Here is a 22643-nt window from a genome sequence, read left to right as displayed (position 1 = left end):
TAGTGTTCTAAGTTTCTTGTATTGTTAGAGGAGGGTCAAAATATTGATTTATGTTAGAATTTATTTGATATTCATAGTAAAGTCTCAGGGGTAGCCATTACAAAAGTAGAAGCTGGGGAAAAAAAGAATAAGAAAACTAACAAAAAGCGATTTAAAAAAAAAAAAGACAAGAAAGAAGATGAAAAGCACAGATGAAAATGGACAAACAAAAGCACCTGAAGGACAGAAATGAGTGTGTATGTATATCGAGCAGATGAGCACTAGAAAGTGAGCTGTGCTCCTCAAACTCTCTATGGTGAACCACTTGAAAAAAAAAAAAGTCTATCCTGGACTGCTTGTTCAGTAAGATACAATAAAAATAAATTCCTGGAAAAGTGATCACAGTTTGAGTGTCACAGCAATGTCAAATTGCTATGCAAGTCTCTAAATGCTTACTGTCAATTTCTGTACATATCTTGTCAGGACCAGTGACAGTCTGCAGACTGTTTGCCTGCAGACTGCACTTTGAATATCACTGTCCTAGAGAAAGTCTTTCATGTGTGTCTCAGGAGACAGGTACATAAAAGTTCCTAGCAGTGTTCTTCCAATAAAAGATAATAATATAATAAAATAATAAAAGAAGTGGAAACCATCCAAATGATCACCAAGAGAATGACTAGAAGATGATCTATATTCACACAATGGACTATTATATAACAGTGAAGATGAAGAACCATGGATGAACATTCAATGAACGCTAGAAGCATCATGTTGAGTGGGGAAAAAAAGTCAAGTGACGGTAGATCACATGCAGTATGGCATCATTTTTAGGAAGCTGAAAAATAAGCCAGGAGAGTGGTTCCCTGCATCTGGGAGGGTGGGATGGGGGCACATCCAATAGATGCAGAGGTTTTGATATCATTCTAGGTGAACAGACTTAGCCTTTCCCACTCCCCACCTTTTTCCATTCGTGGTTAAAAAGTCTCAATCCTTCTCCCTTCTCTAGTTATCATCCTCTCTTCTCTATTTCATTACCAAGGCTTTTTTTTTTTTTTTGCGGAACGCGGGCCTCTCACTGTTGTGGCCTCTCCCGCTGCGGAGCACAGGCTCCAGATGCGCAGGCTCAGTGGCCATGGCTCACGGGCCTAGCCGCTCCGTGGCATGTGGGATCTTCCCGGACCGGGGCACAAACCCGTGTCCCCTGCATCGGCAGGCGGACTCTCAACCACTGTGCCACCAGGGCAGCCCCTCATCACTAAGCTTTTTTGAAGAGTCGTCTGCACCCTTATCTCCACTGCCCACACTCAGAACTCTCTGGGCACTGCAGTGAGTGTGAAATTCAACACTTGCTTCCCAGGGCTTATGGGCTTGATCACCAGGCACCATTTGGTCCTCTTCTGTCCCAGGTAGAGTCTTCTTTCCTAGACTCTGCACCTTCTCCTGGTCGTGGCAGCATTCGCACGGCTCCTGTTTCCGCCTGTGTGATGGCTCTGGTCCACCCCACCCCCACCTCCAATACCCAGCCCCTTCCTGGACACCTTCCTCTGGATGCCCCTCGGGCACCACAGGCTCATCACCTCAGTGGCCACCAGAACGTCCTCCTGCTCCTCAGGTGGGACTTGCCCTCTTTCAGACAGACTCAGAGGAGCGTGGATTCCCTCTCTGCCTCCTCTTCTCCTCCATCACCTTCCAGCGCTGACCTGACTGGTTTCCAGTGGAGAGTTCTCAAGCAGGTTTTGTTCTAGGCCCCATGGTCCCCTCCCGCATCTTCCTCTCCCCACCCTCCTCTTCCTTTTCCAGGAGTCCCTTTGTCCCGTCTTCCTCACCTTCAGGATAAAAGGCAGCTCCCTTCCTCAGAATCCTTAGAGCCAGATTAACCCCATCGGCCTCTCTGATTCTCCTTAGTGAGGGTTCAGGATGGAAACATTTGGCACCAGATTCCCTCAAATTCCTTACATCCTCTCTTCTCATTTTCATGCCCCTGCTGACTCTTCAACATGGCCTCTTTCAGCTCCAGAAATTGTGAACTATGAGCCCCTGGGCCTGGAGGCTGACATGTGGTAAGTTGTACAGGCCGCCCAGGTGGCCCAGACCCCGGCTCTGGCTGACATCCCCCTTGACCGTGAAAACCTCTTCCTTCACACTGACCTTTCAGAGCCCCTGGCTCTTCTGGGTGTGCTGGACGTGCGGCCAGTTAGCACACGGCCAAGGCAGAGAACAAGGGGAGAGGTGAGGCTGGAGGTGCAGGCTCACCTGAGGCCTGCTGCAGCCACGATAAAGATGATAGTGACGGTAGCTCATTCCATCAGTCAGCCAGGTGATTACCGGGAGCCTCATGTTCTAGGTGCTGTGCTGGGCCGGGGGAGACCACGGTGATGGATTCTCTGCACAGATGGGGCTCATTTCATGGGAGCCACGCTCTACAGTTGGCTAAGCGGCTTGATCACGTGGTTTTCTAAAATCCTCCCAGTGGTCCTGTGAGGTAGTTCTCAGTATCCTCATTTTAAGAGGAGAAAGAGGCTCAGCGGTGATCATCGCAGCCTGCGTGTGCAGGAGTACCTGATCTTGAACCTGGGTCCTCGGACTCAACGTCCAGGGCTTGATGACTCCAAAGAAGTCCCAGGCTGCTGCTGAAGAGTGGGGTGGGGAGGGGCGTGGGACTTGAGATGGCATCCAGGGGCTGCCGTGAAAGGGCCCTCAGGACCGCGTGGGGAGTCCCTTGCTGGTCTGGGATGACAGCCACGCAGCCCTGACGCGACGGTTCTTTGTTTTACAGGAGCATTGGCGTCATCACCTACATCCTGTGAGTATCCCCGATCCCGGGGCTCTGACCCAGCTCAGGTCCAGGGGGGAGCTGGAGGGATGAGAGGGGGCAGGCAGACAGACAGACGGACATTTCCCGAGTGCCCACCACGACCAGATGTGTTAGAGCCACACAGCAAACCTGAGGCTGAGTGCTCTCAGCTCCATTTCATACATTTGACCCTGGGCTTGGGGTTGGGCAGGAACCCAGGAGAGCAGCCTGCAGCCCTCCATCCTGCACAGACTGTGTTTGCATCCCTCCTGTGGTCGGGGGTCCACCGCTCAGCCTCACCCGGACCCAGGTTTCCTGTGAAAATGTCAGTTTTCACTCCGAAGCCTTGGGACAGCCCTCAAGCTGCCATGCCCTTCCTGACCCTGCCTCTTCTTTCTCTGCCTTTCCCCTGCCTTTCTCAAGATCCCTTTTCCTCTCACATTCTCTCTCTTCCCTTTTCCCCAGAGTCTCTCTTTCCTGCCACTGAAGTATTAAGTGCTTAAGCAGAGATTTCCTGCATCGGGTAGTGGACCTGTCACTTTCCATCTCTGTGGCCTGGGGCAGAGACTGAATCTCTGGGCCTGTTTTTCTCATCAGAAAAGTAGGAATCACAAACTTCCTGCCATGGGTGTGTTGTGAGGGTTAAATAAGCCGACGTGCAAACTTCCCGGCACTGCTCAGACACAGACTCGGCTGATTACGTGGTGTTCATCCGTACTTCCCAACTGTTTCCTCTCACAGCACTCCTGGAAAATGGTATTTTTATGGCACTCTGGGTAAGAGGCAGCCCACAGCCAGAGGGGATGAAGGATGGGGCACCAGCACTCAACTCTCTCAACATCCCTGTAAAGCATCCCTCTGGCTCCCCTTGGACTGGGAGCTCTGTGCGATGTGGCAGACACCTCCCGCCACCCCCCACCCCACCTATCCTGTCCCCCGAGCTGCAGCAGCGGGTCTCAACCCTGGCTGCACGTCAGACCTTTCAATATCTACTGTGGCCCAGGCCCCACTCCAGATCTATGAAATCGGAATCGCTAGGAGCGGGGTCTAGGCATTAGTATTTTTTAAAAGCCCTGGAGGAATCTGAAGGAGGAATTTGCAGAGAGAGAGAATTTGCTGCATTGCTGTATAGTTCCAGACTAGAGCCAGAATATTCAGATGTTGACTCTTGACATCTTGATATCTTCAGAACTCTGGTTTCCATATTAAAAGAGTATGGAATTCCAGTGTCGCCAGGGCACACAATCTTCTTGTAGCTCATTGAATTCCGTACAGGTTATTGGCTGCCTGCTCCATGGTGGGCACTGTGCCAGGCACTCAGGATACTACCTGAAGGAGAATCTGTCCTGCTTGCCTGGAGCTCCCTGTGTGTGTGGGAGACACCGGACAGTGCACTCTTACCCAGTGGGACCAAGGTTATCCTTTAGGTATGAACATGGCTTTGTGAGACACAGATGGGAGAGCCACTGGTTTGCTGGGACTGCAGGAGGTTTAATGGGAGAGGGGGAGGGGGAGACAGAGAAGAGCGAGAGATTGATTTGAACTGGGCTGGAAGGAATGAGATGAATTCTCCTGGTGGAAAGGGAAGGAAGGGCTGTCCCAGCCGAGGAAGGGAGCGGTGAGCTTGGTAAGTGTGGTGAAATATATGGAGCGTGTGGACCAACTTCTGATGCCTTGCTCAGGAGTTCAGATGTGATTCTATAGAAAACAGGGAGTCATAGAGGGTTCTTTGTGTGCTAACAATGACAATAATAATGACCATCGATTCCAGAGTTCTTAGTATGGGCCAGGACTGCACGGAACAGTCTCTATATAGTTATTCTTCAACATTTGATATATACTTATTCACAACAGTCATGTGAGGTGGAGACTTTTCTTTTCTTCAGGTTACAGTTGAGGAAACTGCAGCTCAGGGAGGTTGAGTAACTCTCCTAGGTTCATACATGAGTGGCAGAGCTGGGATTCATATCCAGGATTGAAATATCAGATTTTTTTTCCAGGGTACCTTGCTTTCACTATCCCAAGAAAGTGTCAGTGGAGATAGGGATGACCTTTAAGAGGTATTTAGGAAATGGAACCGATAGAAATGGTGAGGGAACCATTCTATTCCTCTATGGTGAGGAAGAGTCAAAGATTCCTCACCTCTACGGTTCCTTCCTCTATGGTGAGGAAGAGTCAAAGGTGCTGTGTTTCTAGCTTGGGTACGTTCAGGAAGTGACGTCATTAATCGAGGCAGGGAGCACATGGAGGGTTAGGGTAGGGCACAGGGACCTCTGGGACAATGGCACATCTGGATCATGAGTCGGGAGACAGTAGATTCAGGAGTCACTACTGGAACAACACATTCCCCACAGACCCTGCAGGGGAACATCACTCACCCTTCCAGTCCCTAACGGCCCATCTATTGCCACACCTCTCAGGCTTTGCTCAAGCTGCTCCCTTAGCCTAGAAGACCCTCCAGCTCCTTCTGTAACTGCTGACAACCTCTTCATTCTTCAGGACACAACTGATGCAAATGTCAGCTCTCCCATGAAGCCTGCTCTGGGCCTCCCCTCTGTCCTGTGCTCCCACAGCCCTTTTTCTGGCCTGTTTTATTCTGTGCTCTGCTGGAGATTATGAAGAGCCAGGTCTCTGTATTTGTCTCCCCTCCCCTTTCGAGTCCCTTGAAGACACGGTTTCTCTCTATCACAGGTACTTCTCTCTGTCACAGGAGCTCCATAAAGTGTATTCAATTGGACTCATTTGAAGAGTTGCTGACTGGTCCCCCCGCCCCCCAGAGGGGGCAGCAGGGTTGCAGGGAGCCTCTCATGCCCACGCAGCAGTACGAGTCAGGGTTCCCAGAGTCCGCCACCCCCACTTGCATCTACTTTCCCACAGTCACGTGTGTCCTCTCTGTGTGCCCAGCCTCAGTGGAGCATCCCCTTTTCTGGGAGACACAAAGCAGGAAACACTGGCAAATATCACAGCAGTGAGTTACAACTTTGATGAGGAGTTCTTCAGCCAGACCAGCGAGCTGGCCAAGGACTTCATTCGGAAGCTTCTGGTTAAAGAGACCCGGTAAGAGAACAGAGGAGGGCACTGGCTGCTCAGGTACTGACCCTCTCCTGCCACCTCTCCCAAAGCCGTGTCCGTCTGTCCCTGCTTTGCCATGGGCTATCATCGACCATTGTGGTCTAATCTGGGCAGGTGCTGAGGAGTGTGGACTGGTCAAGACTTGGCATTCATCTTGTTTCCTCAAGTCGTTCTGGTTTCTTTTCCTGCTGAAATGCAAATAACTGTGTGTGTGTGTGTGTGTGTGTGTGTGTGTGTGTGTGTGTGTGTAGAAGTCAACCTGGGTTTCTCTAGGGCTCATAATCTTTTGCGGTCTGTCCCAAAGGCACCTGGAACTAGGATTCAAAAAGGAAAGTGGCAGGGTTTTCAAGTCAGTTCAGGATGGGAGTGGGCGGAAGTGGGCCCAGAGGGGTCAGAACAGTGGGAGAATAGGAGACCTGCTAATCCCACACCTTCTGCAGGGCCCAGGGTGAGCCACGTGGCTGTGCGATCAAAGAAGGAGATGGGCAGGGGCTTATAGGGTGCTGGGTACCCAGAGCACGGCCTAGATGAGGCAGGGGTAAGGTCCACAGACTTTAGAAGACCATATCCTCTTGGTCCCACAGATTTTAGAGAGGAGCAGAGGGGGGTCCTCTAAAGTGCAGGGGCCCAATTTCCCTACTGAAGATCAGTGCAAGGTGGGATGGGATCACCCTACGTGGGTACAGAGCAGGGAAGGGCAGAGAGTGGATCTGGGAGGCAAACAGAAAAACAGAGACCAAAGGTTTTGCGGTGGAGAGCACTTATGACTCTTCCGTAGTGTGGTGTCGGCCCCTTCAACTCTGGGACCAAAGATGAGGGTTTATGTGATGTCATTTTATTGAGGTGTCTTCCTGGACCACTTTCTCTGGAATGCAGAGAATGCAGCCAGTTCCCCATCCACCTCTGCATCCCTTATTATTCTAGTTTGATGGCAGTGGTGGAAGAATGCCAAAAAGGAGGTCTAAGAAGAGTGAGAATGGAGACTGCTGCTCTCAGCTTCTCATGGACCATCACTGTTTTCTGATCCTCGTTGCAGGAAACGACTCACGATCCAAGAGGCTCTCAGACACCCCTGGATCACGGTAAGGGCACAGTGGTGAGTTCCAGCGAGCAGTCCCCTGCTCTGTCGCCAGGGCTGCCTGGGGCGGCCGGATGCAGGGGACCTATGGAAAGGCCTTTGCTTGAAACACTGACCCTCAAGCACAGACGAAAGCTAGCTGGGGGCTTCCAAGGGTCTGGACTTGTTCAAATAGGTCTACAAGTTTAAGTTTCTATTTCACGTGTTCAGGTGACTTATGAAACGAAACCTTCACAAATGTCAGTTGAACTCCTTGTTCTTTGGGCCCATCTTACAAAGGGTTCTTTGTCACAGGACACGTCACTGTCATTCTCAAAGCAGAAATCAGGACTCCTCAGTTGTAGAGAGAGATCAGTGACAGTTAAAAACCTCAACTTTGTAACCGGGGCTCCTTGTTTCCGACTTTCGAAGTTCTGAGTAAAGGATGGCACTCAAACCGGTCACTGGCTTCCTCAGGCCCCTGGAGACTTCAGGGAATGGGGCTCTGAGGTGGAGGCCTGCTGGGAGAGAGAGGCAGCCACTCCTTAGGGCAGTTCCATTCTCTCTGGGGAGGGTGGGGACACAAAGGTGAATCCCTGACTAACCCGCCTTGTAACTGGGCTTCCAGCTGCTGGGTTTTCAGAGGGCCTTGCAGTCTAGGCACAGTAAAGTGCCAGTGAAAAGCACTTTGGCGGGATAGGGATCAGGAGGGTGGGATTCTGGCCCTAGTTCTGCTGACTGATGAGATGTGTGCTCCCAGGGATGTCACCAGACTTCCCATTCACTGAAATTGTTAGATGGGAGAGCTGGCGAGGATGATCTGAGGGTGCAGATGAGAAGGGGCAGAGGACCACGGGAGATGGAGAGCAGGGAGGGCTGGAGTGCTCTGGAGAAGGCCAGGTTCACCTGCTTGTTGAAGGATGCGGAAGGCCAGGGGCCCTCCAGGTTTGGGCCCAGACCACAGAGCTAGGGAGTCTGGTGGGCTGCCTCCTAGCTCAGCTTGCCGAGTGTTGCCAAGGCCCAGGGAGCCCCCAGCTTCCCCCCCTCAGCCATGGCCTTGTATGCTTCCACCCTTGAGTGGATGCCTGCAGAGTCCTGGCTCTAGCCTGCTTGTCTGTGCGAGCACCCTTAAATGCTGTGCGTGTGGAGACCCTCTCTAATGGCCATGGACCACCCTGCCCTGAGATGAGTGTGCAGGCAGCACCCGTCCTCCTCGACCTGACCTTTCTTACGGTCTGTGTGGGTGATCCTTCCGCCCTGGTCCTCCCGTGGCCTGGCGCATGCAGTGAATGCAAAGAGGCTGCTCGTGTGCCGTCTGCCTGCACCTTGGACTGCCCTTGGAGCGGACGTCAAAGTAACTCTGGCCCTTCTGTCTAAACACCCCCTAGTCCAAAGGAGAGATCAGAACCCCTGAACAGCACAAGGCAGAGCCCGCCCAGCTGAAGACCGAGCGCCTGAGAGAGTACACCCTCAAATGCCACTCAAGCATGCCCCCCGACAACACCTATGTCAACTTCGAGCGTTTTGCCTGTGTGGTCGAGGACGTGGCTCGGGTGGACCAGGGATGCCGGGCCCTGGCGGGGGCCCGTGACACCATCCAGGACGATGTGGAGACCTTGGTCTCCATCTACAATGAGAAGGAGGCTTGGTACCGGGAGGAGAGTGAGAGAGCCCGGCACGACCTGTCCCAGCTCAGGTACGAGTTCCGCAAAGTGGAGTCCTCGAAGAAGCTCCTGCGAGAGGACATCCGGGCCACGGGGTCCCGCCTCGGGAGCACAGCCAGGAAACTGGACCATCTGCAGGCGCAGTTTGAAGCCCTGGGGCAGGAGCTCTTGGCAGACTTACAGTGGCTCCAGGAACTGGTGGGCGGCTTCCAGCTGGAGAGTGGGAGCATGGACAGCCCCAGCTCCGTGTGTTGCCAGGACTCTAGTGAGTGCCTAGGGGAGCTGCTCAACAGATCATGCAGTGAGGAAGTCTAGGCCAGCTTGAAGCTCTGAGCACCAGAATCGAGTCAGGAGTGCATCCTGGATGGTTTGCTGAAGCCCATTCCCAACTGCCCTGCCAGGGCATCGACTAGAATTCTCCTGCAGGGGTGTGTGTCTGTAGCATAGCCTTCCACCCTCTTCCCAGAATGCAGAATCACGGAGGGGCTAGCTAGTTATCCATATCCTCTCACCAGCCTGGTTTTCTGGGAGGGTGGCTGGCAGGGCAGCTAAGCTGTTAAAACGATTGAGGATGAACACCCGTCAGTGTACCCTCCTACAGAGGGAGGACGGCTGGCCCTGGAGAGATACCTGATAACTGATTTGTGATAATGGGTTTGTTCACGTCTCGCTTCCCGCCTTGTAGATTGCAGGTCTTGGGTAATATTCTAGTTAACTAGGGATAACAGTCAGTTGGCTTGGTGCTTTCCTGCTGCTGAAGGAGGGATTCTGAATACACAGAGAAAAGATTACTTTTCATTTATTATTGACTTTTCACTTACCAAGCATTTATGGCTTTGATCCTTAAAGGAACCTGTGAGACAGGAAGGTAGGTGGTATTATGATTGTTGTTACTGTCATTTCCATGTAACTGAAGAGGAAATTGACCTCCAGAGGGAAAATGACTTAGCTTCATTCATAGCTAGTTGATACGCATGCAACAGAAACCCAGGATGCCCGACTCTAAGATGAAGTATATGGGAAGAAATAGGCTTTACTGTAAAAATCCACGTTAATATTAAAGTTCAGATCCCAGACGTAAAGTAAGCATTTTCACGTATTTTGCCAAGTCAGGTGGAAGCCTTATACCTTCAGGCAATTGTCCTAAGAAGTGTGTCCTAGAAGGCACGCAGTTTATCGTTCCCATCCAGCTGTGTCCCTGTGTGAAGATCACCTGCAGAATAGGAGGGAAGGGGCAGCATCTCGCCCTTCTCCACTTCCCGCCTCTGGCTAAGGGCTCCAATCTCGTGTTGGGAATGAAGGCCAGAAAGGACTCAACAAGCAGTTTCCTTTTCTCATGTCCCTAAGGTCTGAAGAGGGTGGACATTAAGATTGGGGAGCCCAAGGCTCAGTGCTCCCTTCCTGACCTCAAGCTGTGCGCACCCCTCCCTGAGGACTGGATCATCTTGTCTCCCTTTTCCCGGAGGAGGGGCCAGCCAACTAGCTCACAGAGAAAGAGTGTGGAGTGTGGGCCCAGTGCTGTGCTAGAAGCTTGGGGGTGAGGGAACAGATCGTATCATTTCAAAGTGCCTTCACAGACTCACAAACCCCCCGTCAGATAGGTGGGGTAGGTGTTATTCCCAATTTGGAGCTGAGGAAACAGAGAGGATGTGATTTGCCCAAGGTCACAATAGTGGCAAAAGTGGAGACTTTCTGATGATGTCCGTCGCTCCTTCTGCTTCCCCTAACTACCCCAGTCTCCAAGAGTTTACTCTCTGCTGTGGGGCAGGTTACACCAAGACACATCCATCTATGCATTCACAAAGAATTTCTAAGCACCTATCTACTGCCAGGCATTCAGCCTGGCCCCAGGGATACAATGTTGAGTGAAAACAGGCATGTTTCCTGCCCTCACGAAGTTTGCAGTCCAGTAACGGATTCCAGCATTCATCAAGAACATTCTGCAAAGGTAGAACTGCAGCTGGGACCTATGCAATGAGAGAGAAGGATGCAGCACTGCAGGAGCCTGCAGTGGGGGATGATCTAGTCAGGGAGGGCATCCCTGAGGTGGTGACGCTGGAGCTGAGATCAGATAAGAAAACCAGGGAGAAGGTAGTGCTCCCCACAGAGCTGTCATGCCAGGGCTCTGTGCTGGGAGGGGGCCTGGGAGCTGAAATTGCTCAGACAGGAAGAAAGCTGGAGGGGAGAGAATAGAGTATGGTGTGGATGGGGCCGGAGAGAAGACAGGACCAGCAGGGCTTTGCCGTATTAAAGAGCTCTGCCTTCACCCCAAGGGTCATGGGGAGCCATGATGGGCGCCAGGCAGTCAACAGCCTGACGTGCTGGTGGGGGCAGGGATGCCCAGTGAGCAGCACAGATGGGGAGTGGTTTAGGATGAGGCATGAGATTGTGATCCCATGAAACCATTTCTTTAAAATCCTACCTCTAATTCTATTCGCATGCTGGATCGCTTCAAGTATCATATATAACATTTGTAACAGAAACTTTTTTCATCCACTGTAAGAAAGCATATTTTCATCAAATGTAAATGCATCATTATTTTATGACGCCAAAATAAAGGAAAAAAAGCCCAGGATGGGAAGTCCAATAGGAGATTCCACATACAAAGCTGGGACACCCTCACTGAAAGGGTAAATGGGAAATAAAGCCACCAGGCAGGAAGGGGAGGCAAGGGAACGTGTGTGTCTCAACCTTGACACTGTGGAGAGGGATGGAAAAATCCTCCACTGAGAATAGGAGTCCCAGGTCCATGGTACTCGTGCAGGTTTGCTTTCTGTATTTGCACAATCAGTGGGATCCAAAAGAACCTCAAAACAAGTGAATAAACAAAACAACAACAACAAAACAAAAACAAAAGAACCTCGAGCGGAGAATCTAACATCAAACAGTTTGAGGCTGGGTGGCCCCAATGACTGGCAGAATCAGTGTGGTCATCTGCCAGAACACCTGCCTTCACTTCAGATCGACAGTAAGGATATGATGCCACTGTTTGGGAGTTAAGTCCTGATTTCAGAGATCCAAAAATGTGCATCTTGGAATCGATGGAAGATGGCAAAGGCCTGTTCCCTAAACCCTGTCTGGAAGAACTGATACAAAAGACCCCTCTACGAGCTCTCCAAGAATTTTCCTGCCCTGTTACAGGACATGATATACCCATTTGGCATAAGGCACTGCAAAGATGAAAGGTCCCTTTGGCCAAGTCAACAGGTTTCCTAAGGAAAGGAAGCCCCTGACTGAGCAACTCAGGACAAACTTTCTTGTGAAGGTCGAAATAAAATGCAATAAAGTAGTAAGATGTGGATGATGATTTGAATTAGGGAGACTGGGAAAAGGGAGAGAGAAGTGGTTATTTTAGAATCCTGGCATCAGCTTCACACTGTCCATACTGGCGGGTCCTCAGACGTGAGCCACCCGACACCCTCTTTTTACAGGATTTTACAGGACAGGATTTGTCTAGAGTCCCCCAGCTAGTCAGCCCCAGAGCTGGGGTCAGAACCCTAAGTGGTTTTCCTCGCAGTAGTGGCATCGTCTTCTCTGTGTTCATGTCCAGTCGTGGGTAACAAGTTGTCATTTAGATGTTTTATGAACAGACTCTTTTATGTACTAAGAGTTTCCAAAGACAAAATGAAGTGAAGTGAAAAATGCCCCCCAAGTCTTTCAGGGAAATCAGAGGAGATTGTGACCTTCCTCTGTCACCTGGCTGGTCCAACTCCCATCACCCTTTGGCAGCAGAACCTGATGCCAAGGGGAGCCCAAGGAAGCCTGTGGAATGCCCAGCCAGAGGACCTGCTAGATTCCTCCCCACACGCCCACAGCTGGCATTTTAACAGAGACATGAAGGACAGGGCAGGGCAGGGCCGATGGTGGCAGGATGGGGTGTTTCGTTGGTACCTAGATGGACGAAGACCTGGGGGAAGCCGCTCTGTGGGCCAACCCATCTACCGTCACAGAGGATCCTTTCATTCACCAGGCTGTGAATGAAAGGTCAGCCTCTGTGCTCTGGGCAAATGCCATCCTGGGGAGCGCAGGGTGAGCGTGTGACATCTTCCTGAATAGCGATTCCCAAGGAGGCTGGAGAGTCGGTGCCTGGGGAAGGCAGCAGTCTGTCCCTGCTCTGAGGCAGAGGCATGCCGCACACGATTACCCTTTTGCGTGGGGAAGGGTGGAGATGGCGTGATAACGTGGTAACCGGTGATTCTGCAGATGCAGGGTGCTGGCAGTGAAGGGATGGAACAGAGGAATAATGGTAGGAGAAGCCAGAGTCTCCTCTGCGAACCCCTTCCCCGTACCAGCCACCCACCTCTCCAGGTGATCTTGAAGGTGGCGACTTCCCACCTCACTCCATCAGGCAGGGCTGTGGGCCCTTGTGGGAGGTGGCTGGGTGCTCAGCTCCCACCCCCACTGGCAGCCTCTGTACATGTCTGTGGAACTGAATGGCCATTTCTGCTTTGTCTGTGAAACTCTTGGCCTGTGGAGAAGATTCTTTGCCCCTGGAGAGGAGACCCAGCAGTGGGCATATTTGAGGAGCAGAAGAGGCCAGTTCATTGAACAAACACTGACTGTGCTCTGGCTCTGGAGGGAGGTGACAGATAAGGACAAGACAACCCCTGAATAGAAGACTTACTGTCTGGGACAGATGGGGCCCCAACCAACTGGGAGGTGAGGAAGGCCATGGTTTCTAATATTCCAGAAAACAGGAGGGAGACGAACTCTGACTGAGGAAGGGTAAGAGGGGTGGCAGAGGGCAGAAACATTCTCGGGGTGGGGGGTCTTGCCCCCAACACTCCCCTCCAAGCTGTAGCCTTGTGGGGAAGGTACCAGGCAGAATTTGGAGGGATATGGGGATGAGCCCAGCTTGGTGTCAGGAACCTAGAGCTGTCAAATGGAGATTAAAGGGAAGGAGGTTACAGAGATTTAAAAGAGGGAGACTTTCTGTTTTTAACTTTTTGTTATGGGAGATTTTCAAAACTTGCACAAAAGTATTGAGAATGGCAGAGTGAATTCCACGTACCCGTTACCCAGCTTTGAAGTAATTTAAAGCAAACGTCAGACTGACTTACCTCGTAAATTCTTCAGCAGGAATCTCTGATAGGGAGTTTCTTTTTCCTATGACCCCTGCGCCATTATCACACCTGACAAAATCAAGAATCATTACTTATTATCATCTGGATACACATTCTGGAGTCACATGCCCCTGCTTTTCTTTTCTTTTTTTTCCCCCCCCCGTATCGGCAGGCGGACTCTCAACCACTGCACCACCAGGGAAGCCACCCCTGCTTTTCTTAAGGGTGTCCTGTTATACGCGGTTTGTTCAAATCAGGATCCAAACGCAGACCGCACGTGGCAGTTGGATGTTACGTCTCTCAAGTCTCTTCAGTACAGGAGGGAGAGCTTTTGAAGCTTTTCCTGGGGATGAAAACTTGCTCAGAAAACTGAAGGTCCCGGGGAGAAGATTAAAAGTGAGAGTGTCTCTATGCTGAGACCTAACTCAGAAACGTAAGGCTGGGTTAGGCAAGGAAAGGGACATTCTTGCCTCTTTCCATTGGCTTGTTCAGTGTAGGGACAACCTGCAGGAACACAGCCTCTCTGCAGCTCTCCCCACCCAGGCATAAGGAGGTAGAGACTCAGGCCCCTGTAAGCCTCACGTGCTCCTCTCCTGGTTAAACAGGGAGGTAAGGCCAGCAGGGCCCAGGCTCCAGCCAGCAAAAGGAAGAGGTGGAGATGCCACGTACAGAGAGATGCCACTAAGGGAGATGAAGGAGTGAGGCTCAGAGAGACAGTCCTGGGCACGAGAGGAAAGTGGGTGCTCATGTGTCCATGGCTTTCAGTGGAGGATGGGGCTGGAGTAGTGACTCAGATGGAGGTTCGAAAAGTTGCAAACTGTTGGCAGTTTGTAGAGGAGGCCTGATATTTATTTATTTATGATGTTATTTTTTTTAAAGATCTTTATTGGAGTATAGTTGCTTCACAGTACTGTGTTAGTTTCTGTTGCACAACAAAGTGAATCAGCCATATGCATACACATGTCCCCATACCCCCTCCCTCTTGAGTCTCCCTCCCACCCTCCCTATCCCGCCCCTCTGGGTCATCGCATAGCACCGAGCCCATCTCCCTGTGCTGTGCTGCTGCTTCCCAGCAGCCAACTATTTTACATTCGGTAGTGTCTATATGTCGCTGCCACTCTCACTTTGCCCCAGCTTCGCCCTCCCACCCCATGTCCTCAAGTCCATTTTCTACGTCTACCTCTTTATTCCTGCCCTGCAACTAGGTTCATCAGTACCATTTTTTTTTAGATTCCATATATATGCATTAGCATACGGTATTTGTTTTTCTCTTTCTGACTTACTTCACTCTGTATGACAGACTCTAGTTCCATCCACCTCACTACAAATAACTCACTTTCGTTTCTTTTTATGGAGGCCTGGTATTTAGAGAACGTCTTTGGGGTGCCTCTTCTGGAAAGCCAGGGTCTGTCTTTATGCCTGGGAGGAGGGCTGCTGCTTCATCTCCCTGCTCTGTGGATGTCGGTGCTGCCTAGCTCTCCCCAATGGACTTTTTCAGAGACACTTGCATCTGCATGAACAAAACCTGACTTTAGCCACAGCGTTCTGTCTTCTTTTCTCCCTTCCCAACATTTTTCTGAGACACCAAACATGCTCCTAGGAGCCTGGTCAAAATCGCCCACACTCTCTGGTATCGCTGAAGGACCACAAGGCTGGAAGGTGGGCACTGTTTGTCTGCAGAAAGGGGAGGGTCAGGAGAAGGCGGAACAAGCTCTGTTGCCTCTCACACCCTGAATTTAATCCAAAGTGTTGGTGCCACATTTCCTTCTGGGAACTGATCTCACTGCAGAATTTATGTCTCTCTGCCTTCATGCCTAGATGACCACAGTGTCAGCGCTTGGTGAGCCTCTTAGCAACCAACAGGGCCCATTGATTGGGAAAGGCCAGCCTGACAGGTTTATAGCCTCTTCCTCAGAGCTCATGCTGTTTTGTGTAGCATATAGACAGGGCCCTAGAAGTAACTGCATCACCTCCCATGAATGGCCTCTGGGAATGGTCCGATGTGATATTTCAGTTGGGCATCTCTGCTCAGTGGCTGGCACTGCTGGACCAGTTGGAAGGTGGGATTCTCACTAACAGGACTCCCCGAGCCTGCCTGTCAGCCTTCCATACGTGGGGTTTAGCCATCTCTCGCCTCACAAGGGTGTCAATCAGTAAGTAGACAAAAAGAGGTCCCTTCACTCCCAGAGTCTACTAATTCCAGCTCATCAAACTGTCCAAGTGAAGTGCAAGAGTGTCCCTTGCAAGGGTTCGACTTGAAGGTGAATTGAAGACATTTGTGAAGTTAGAGGTAGAAATGTTCTGTGGGCTGGGAAGGCAGGATGCCAGTCACCTTGGGAAGGAGAGACTAGTTGCTGAGAGGTATGGGGAGGTGGAATTAACAACAACTGAATAAATATGGAATAAAATGTCAGGTGGTGACAGGTGCTATGAAGAACTGGGGCAGAGGCACTGTGAGTTGCATGGGGCAGCTGGGTGCTATTTTATACAGGGTGGTCAAGGAAGGCCTCCTGAGGAGGTGACATTTGAGCAAAGACCAGAACAAGATGACAAAGTAAATACAGTAAGACCCGGAGACCTTGGGTTCCTGGACCAGCAAGCAGACGCATGCCATGAAAGCCACAGGGACAGGAAGGAGATGGGGAGAAAGTCAGGTTACAGAGGGACCCAGATGATACAGGGCTTGGGGTTCTTGGTGAGCCTGTTGGGTTCTATTGAGAGTGCCCAGAAGCTGCTGGAAGGTTTTTTTTTTTTTTGCGGTACGCGGGCCTCTCACTGCCGCGGCATCTCCCGTTGCGGAGCACAGGCTCCGGACGCGCAGGCCCAGCGGCCATGGCTCACGGGCCCAGCCTCTCCGCGGCATGCGGGATCCTCCCAGACCGGGGCACGAACCCGTGTCCCCTGCATCGGCAGGCGGACTCGCAACCACCGCGCCACCAGGGAAGCCCTGCTGGAAGGTTTTGATGCCAGGAAAAGGCAGGCTCAGCACAGACCAGTTGCCCTGTGTCCTCTTTCGCACCTCTCTTCCAGGTGGGACCTAAAGCCAGGGCTGGGCTTGCGGAGGAGGTGAGAGGCGGTTAAGGAAAGGGCTGGGAGAGCAAGACATGGCCTGATGGGCCCCTCAGAGCCCCCATCCTTTTCTCTTCTCTCTCCTCTCTACCTTCCTCCTTTTCCTCCTCTCTCCCCTCCTGCACTCTTTGGCCCAAACCACCGTGTCCCATTTTGGGGGAGTGAATAGCCCCTGGCTCTCTTGTCTCCCCTCCATGTCAAGGTTGCGTGCACTCTCCTCCCTGCTCCCTGACCTCCCCAGGACTCTGCCTCTCACCTCGCTGATTCCCAGGCAGAGCTGTGGGGAGTCATGGTGTCATGACACCCTCCCGTGGTCTCACGGCGGGCTGATGCAGGTGCCTGGGCCTCTCGCCGGTGGGGATGAGCAGGTCCTGGGACTTCGTTCTGGTTTGATTCTGCAGCAGCTCAGGGAAACAGTTTATCCGTACAGCTCTTCAGCACCCACTGTCTTATGCTCTGCATCAGGAGTGGGTAGTGAGGAAACATTGACAAAAACATGAAGAAAGTTCTTCCTGTTGTTGTCCACTAGTGGGATGACTCCACTGCAGAGCTGACCGAGAGAGGGGTTAAGTATAATAAAGGAGCACACATGTTTTGGTCATGTTGGGAGAGAGAGAGTGTTTCTTGGAAGTTATCCTGGAAGAGGTCATGTCTGAATTGGGCTTTGAAACACACAGAGGCCGTCCTGGAGGAGGGAGATTGGGTAAACAGGGAAGGGGCCTCCTGCCAGAAGATGTCAGGTCCAGAGCAGTGTGGGCCGGCCATATGCACTGGCTTCCACTGGCACCTGGCGCCATGATGAAAAATCAACAGGCATGGAGGTGTGCTTGTAGTGTGGTTAGGAGACAAGACCAGCATCAGGAATCAATGAGTGACCTCACTCAGCGGTCACTGAGGTGCCCGAGGAGGCACTGCTGTGAGGAGGCTGTCAGAGCAGAGAGAAGAATAGAGCTGGATGGGACCTTATGGATCGCCCCGGGCAGTTCGTTTCCTTGAGTCACGGAGTCCTTTAAGAATCATTGGAAGCTATTGACTCTTCTCAGAGGAAATGTATGTCTGTACCTATACACTAAGTTTTTTTTTTTAATTGAGCTATAATTCACATACTATAAAATTCACCGTTTGAAACTGTACAATGCAGTGCTTTTTAGTATATTCACAAGGTTATACAACCATCATTACTATCTAATTCCAGGACATTTTCATCACCCCAGAAAGAAACTTCACAGCCTTTCATAGATAGTCATTCCGCATTCTCCCCTCTTTCCAGCCCTGGCAACTGCTAATCTACTTTCTGTCTCTGTGGACTTGCCTATTCTGGACATTTTATGTAATTAGAATCATACACTACGTGGCCTCTTGTGTCTGGCATCTTTCACTTATGATACTGTTTTCAAGGTTTATCCATGTTGTACTATGTATTAGTACTTCATTCTTTCCATGAATGGATTTTCCATTCAGTTCTTCCATGGTACGGATATACCACATTTTGTTTGTCCATTCATCAGTTGATGCACATTTAGGTCCTCTCCACTTTTTGTCTATTATGAATAATGCTGCTATGAACATTTGTGTACAAGTTTATGCACTAAAATTTGCAGAGCATTTCAGGAGGTTCACAGAACCCCTGAAACCCATCTCTTGAGTTCTCAATCTAGGAAAACCTTGTTTTACGAAGAGGCAGGAATTCATGAGGGAATGGACTCCTCACATTGGAGTCCATTAAATATGTCCAGTTTTTTTTGTATATCAATTACATCGCAATAAAGCTATTATAAAAATAAAATAATTTATAAAAAGATGGAATGGAGAAGACAGGAAGGCTATCAATAATATATTACTATTTATTGAGCAACTCTAAGCTAAGCACTTTACATCCCCATTTACTTAATCCTAAACAACCCTGTGACACAATGTTATTTATTATCCCCATATTACAGATGAGAAAACTGAGGCTCAGAGAAGCCATGCCAGGTTTCTTGGAGAAGTCAGGGTTTAAGCTAAGCCTTGACTGCCAAGCAGTGAAAGGCAACTACACATCCCATCTCCTCTCGACCCCCATCAAAGCCCCTATTTCCTTAGATTTATTTTTGAGTGGAGTACTAATACCCGTCTGCTAACGAGGCATCCATTTTGCTAGGCCCAGAACTGGCCCAGTGCACAGTGGGCATCGTGGGCTGCTGTACGATGACCCTTCCCCAGAGTGACCCATGGTTGAAGGACCTGCCTCCTGCTCTTCCCCTTCGGGGAGGGAGGGGCTGAGCCTCCAGCCCAGCCAGTGTGCACATCTGGCTGTGGTAATAATAGCGCAGGGGTGCCGAGGGCATCTCCAGAACAGCTGGACTTCTGGAGCCGTTGCCCTCAGCGTGAGGTTCCTCTGCGTGCCCTGCCCAGCAGGGAGGTCCCGGGGTCAGGCTAAGGGTGGCGTGAGGTCAGGGGCCCTGCTGCCGTCCGAAGCCCAGCGTCAGCCGCCATGCTCTGCTTTGTCTCCCAGCCTGTGGACAACCAGCAAGCCCTGGTGCGCAGGGAGTCCCTGGTCAACCTGGAGAACTTCAAGAAGCAGTATGTCCGCAGGCGGTGGAAGGTGGGTCAGGGCTTAGGGGTGGGGGCGGGGGCCAGGTGGGCCCCTGGTTCCCTCCGGGGTCTCGGTGCACATCCTCACCTGGCGGTTCCTCTCCTCCCCCTCCCTCAGCTCTCCTTCAGCATCGTCTCCTTGTGTAACCACCTCACCCGCTCCCTGATGAAGAAGGTGCAGCTCAGGCAGAATGAGGACCTGGTGGGTAAATGCAATGCCCTCTGATTGGGTGGAACTCTGGGTGTGGCCTGGAGCTGGGGGGAAGGGGGCGGGGAGAGGAGGTGGGGCTTAACTGTTTCTGGCAGGCTCTGCACAGTGATCTGTGTTCCGGGGGACCACTGGGGTAGTGCTGGGAGGGGGCGCTCCAAGGGGGCAGCATGAGCCTCTGGAGGACCTCGAATCCTTTCCTCGTGGGCTTTCGAAGGGACTGCTGTTGCCACTCCACAGCCCCAGCCTTCCCCTGAGGACCTGTGGCCTGCCAGGGACCGTGGGAACAGTGGACAATGAGACTGCTGGGGGCAATCCAAAATCAATTCCTGACGATCCAAGGATCTGCTTTAGAATGGAAGCTTTACATTCATTTGCCGATTTTTTCCCATTTCTGTTTTGCTTTAGTTTGCCAATAATAATAAAAACAATAATATTTAGATGATATCTTATATTTGATTAGCTTGTTGCAGTTTTACGTACATCTAAAATGAGAGACTTACAAAATAATATAGTAGTCAAGAGCATGGCCTCTGGAGCCAGACTGCTAGGATTCAAATCTTCCACTTACTGTGAGACCTTGAGGAAATTACTTAACCTCTCTGTGCCAAAATGTCATCATTTGTAAAATGGGGTTAACAATAGGTCCTACCTCACAGGGTAGTCATGAGGATTAAATGATGACATATTCTTAGAGCCTGGCATTTTAAGTGCTCAATACTTATTAGCAGCTATTATTGTTGTTTAAAATCCTCTGGTAGACTGTAAAATGCAGTGCTGGTGCTACGAAATGCAGCGTTAGTATTGCAGCTGGTCGAGGTTCCCTGACAGACCCTCCCCACTGCTCACCGAGTGTGGTGAGGGCCCCAGGAGGGTCTAGGATGACACAGGTCAGGACAGAAGGTGACTGCCTGCTCAGGGAGAGGCTGGAAGGCGGCAGCCTGAGGTGAATGGGCCGTCAGCCCCGGGCAGCCTCAGGGCGCACAGCACTTAGGCTGCATTGCAGGACCTGGCACAGCCCCTGTGCTCCCTGCCACCAGCCTGAGCCCTTCTTGATTCTCACTCTTGTCCGGAACTTGAGGATTTATGGCTCCAGGGACCCAAAACAACCGCGTGGCTTTGGCCAAGCCATGTCCCTTCTCTGGCTGCCTTCCTCATCTGCTGTAAAAGGGGACTGGACTTGCTCCCTCTGAAAATCCCTGTTAATCACAGGCAAACTGTTCTCCAGCTGTCTTTTGTATTGTATGGCCCTGACTCATGCTCAAAAGTTTCTATTCAGCAGAGCTCGAGTTATTTTTATTGTTATAGCCGGGCTTGGTCCAGGATGTATTTGGCTAAAGTTGATCTTGACCTTGGATTGCCAGCTGGCTCAGGCCAGGGGAAGGAGAGAGGGCCCTGGGTAGGCACATGGCTGACAGCGGGCATGCCTTTCAGGCCGAGTTGCCCTGGTACAGTGCTGGCCATTGGGAAAGAGGAACAGAGAGTAATTGAAAAGCGTATAAAACTCTTTCCTAATTTTTGTCCTTGTGCAGACATTTAAAATAGTCCCCTTTTTTACTCAAACAGTCAGCACCTGATATCAGCTCGATGGCTCACCCTACACGTGGAAAAGGAATGAGTCCCAGGGGACTTCCCTGGTGGTCCCGTGGTTAAGACTCTGGGCTTCCGCTGCAGGGGGCCGGGGTTCGATCCCTGGTCAGGGAATTAAGATCCCTGCGTGCTGCATGGTGTGGCCAAAGAATTAAAAAAGAAGAAAAAAGAATGGGTTCCAGACATCTATTATTCAGTTTACCAAAAGGCATTTTCCTTAAAAAAGAAAAGAAAAGATACGTCCTTTTGTTTAAGAAGCATTAAAATTGAACATCTGACAATAGATTTTTTTTTATTGTCTTTCTGAATTAGGACTTTGTTTAGTAGTTTTAATAATTTAATTAGATGCATGTGGCGTGAATGAAAAAGGCACGGTGACCACCAGGGTGGCTGCTCCACGCTGGCTTAGCCGTGCAGGAGCTGATGGACTGCACTTTACTCTTTTTCTCTTTCATAAAAATGGAGCGCGGAAGCCATTTCCCTGGAAAGACTACATGGCAGGGCCGGCTAAAGGCGCAGCTTAAGCCAGTCAGAGAAGAGCGGGGGGGAGGTGGCCGTCGGAGTCTGGGGAGATCCCTGTGGCTATCCCTCCCCCGTTCCCTCTAGGCTGAGTTCAGGAGACCCACCAGCCCACAGACCAACTATCCAAGTGGTCTTGATTATGTGGCAGCCACAAAGGACACCGGATATAATTTTCATTATTATTATAATTTGGCCTCTTCTGGCACCTGATTTTCCCTAGATGCTCTGCTCTGCCTGTATTCCTTCCTCCTGGGAAGGCGGCCTCAAGGCAGTTGGTCTGGCCCCATTTCAGGTCCCTCCCCACCCCCATCCCACCCACCCCTGGTGTCTGGACAGAGCAACAGGCTTCCCCTCAATGTCCGTCTCCCTGGTTTACAGGCCCGTGACCCAGGTGTATCAGCTCAGGTTACCCAGCACAACCCCATTCCTGGCACCTTCTGACCCTCTTGCCCTGGGTCTCTCTTTTTTTCTGTCTTCCAGAGGAATTGTGAGAGTGACACAGAGGAGGACATCGCCAAAAGGAAAGCCCTCCACCCCCGGAGGAGGAGCAGTACCTCCTAACTGGCCAGGCTCAAGGTGGCCACCAGGGAGGCCTGGGCCCCGCAGGGCTCCTTTCTATGCAGACTCTTGGACTCCGCTTGTCGCCAGCACCCAGGCATTCTGCATCCCTGAGCACTTTGCAAGAGAGATGGGCATGCAGGATTCAGAAGCATTTGCAGGGGAGCCAGGAGACCCTGGGAGCTGTGGCTGTCACCTCCTGGGAATGCAGGAGACTCCAGCATTCCCAAAGCTCTTAATTCTCCACAAAATGGGCTTTCGCCCGCTGCCAACCTCAGAACCTGGGATGGGGATGTGGACCTAAGAAAATTATGCAAATGACCATCATCATCATGGGTGAAGGTCAGATTCAGGCAGCTTTCCTCACAGGATGAGGGAGTTCAGAACCAGCCTGGTCAAAACTGACACCAGGAAGACAGAGGCCTCCCCCATGGGAACAAGATAAGAAGTGAAATGAATCTTGGGGTGTGAGGGACCAATCCTGTGACCTCCC

At 51.1% G+C, this 22643-nt stretch overlaps 1 protein-coding gene across 2 annotated transcripts in view; it reads left to right on the top strand.

Annotated features, from left to right (window-relative positions):
• The window catches only part of DAPK2 (death associated protein kinase 2), a 119178-nt gene extending 96904 nt beyond the window's left edge, over positions 1-22274 (top strand). The window contains exons 6-12 of one of the 2 annotated variants that reach the window (XM_082850523.1): positions 1991-2039; positions 2756-2782; positions 5678-5830; positions 6882-6927; positions 19193-19282; positions 19391-19474; positions 22073-22274. In XM_082850523.1, the coding sequence (XP_082706649.1) occupies positions 1991-2039; positions 2756-2782; positions 5678-5830; positions 6882-6927; positions 19193-19282; positions 19391-19474; positions 22073-22153 (530 nt within the window). In that variant the 3' untranslated portion in view covers positions 22154-22274. Of the gene's footprint in view, positions 1-1990; positions 2040-2755; positions 2783-5677; positions 5831-6881; positions 6928-8290; positions 9045-19192; positions 19283-19390; positions 19475-22072 lie in introns of those variants that run through there. The other variant, XM_082850522.1, reaches the window with a different exon arrangement.
• The last annotated feature ends 369 nt before the right edge of the window (positions 22275-22643 follow it).

Source organism: Leucopleurus acutus, assembly GCF_964270905.1.
Source record: "Leucopleurus acutus genome assembly, chromosome: 1".
In the NCBI taxonomy this organism is placed as follows: Eukaryota; Metazoa; Chordata; class Mammalia; order Artiodactyla; family Delphinidae; genus Leucopleurus; species Leucopleurus acutus.
This window is presented reverse-complemented; position numbering and strand designations above follow the sequence as displayed.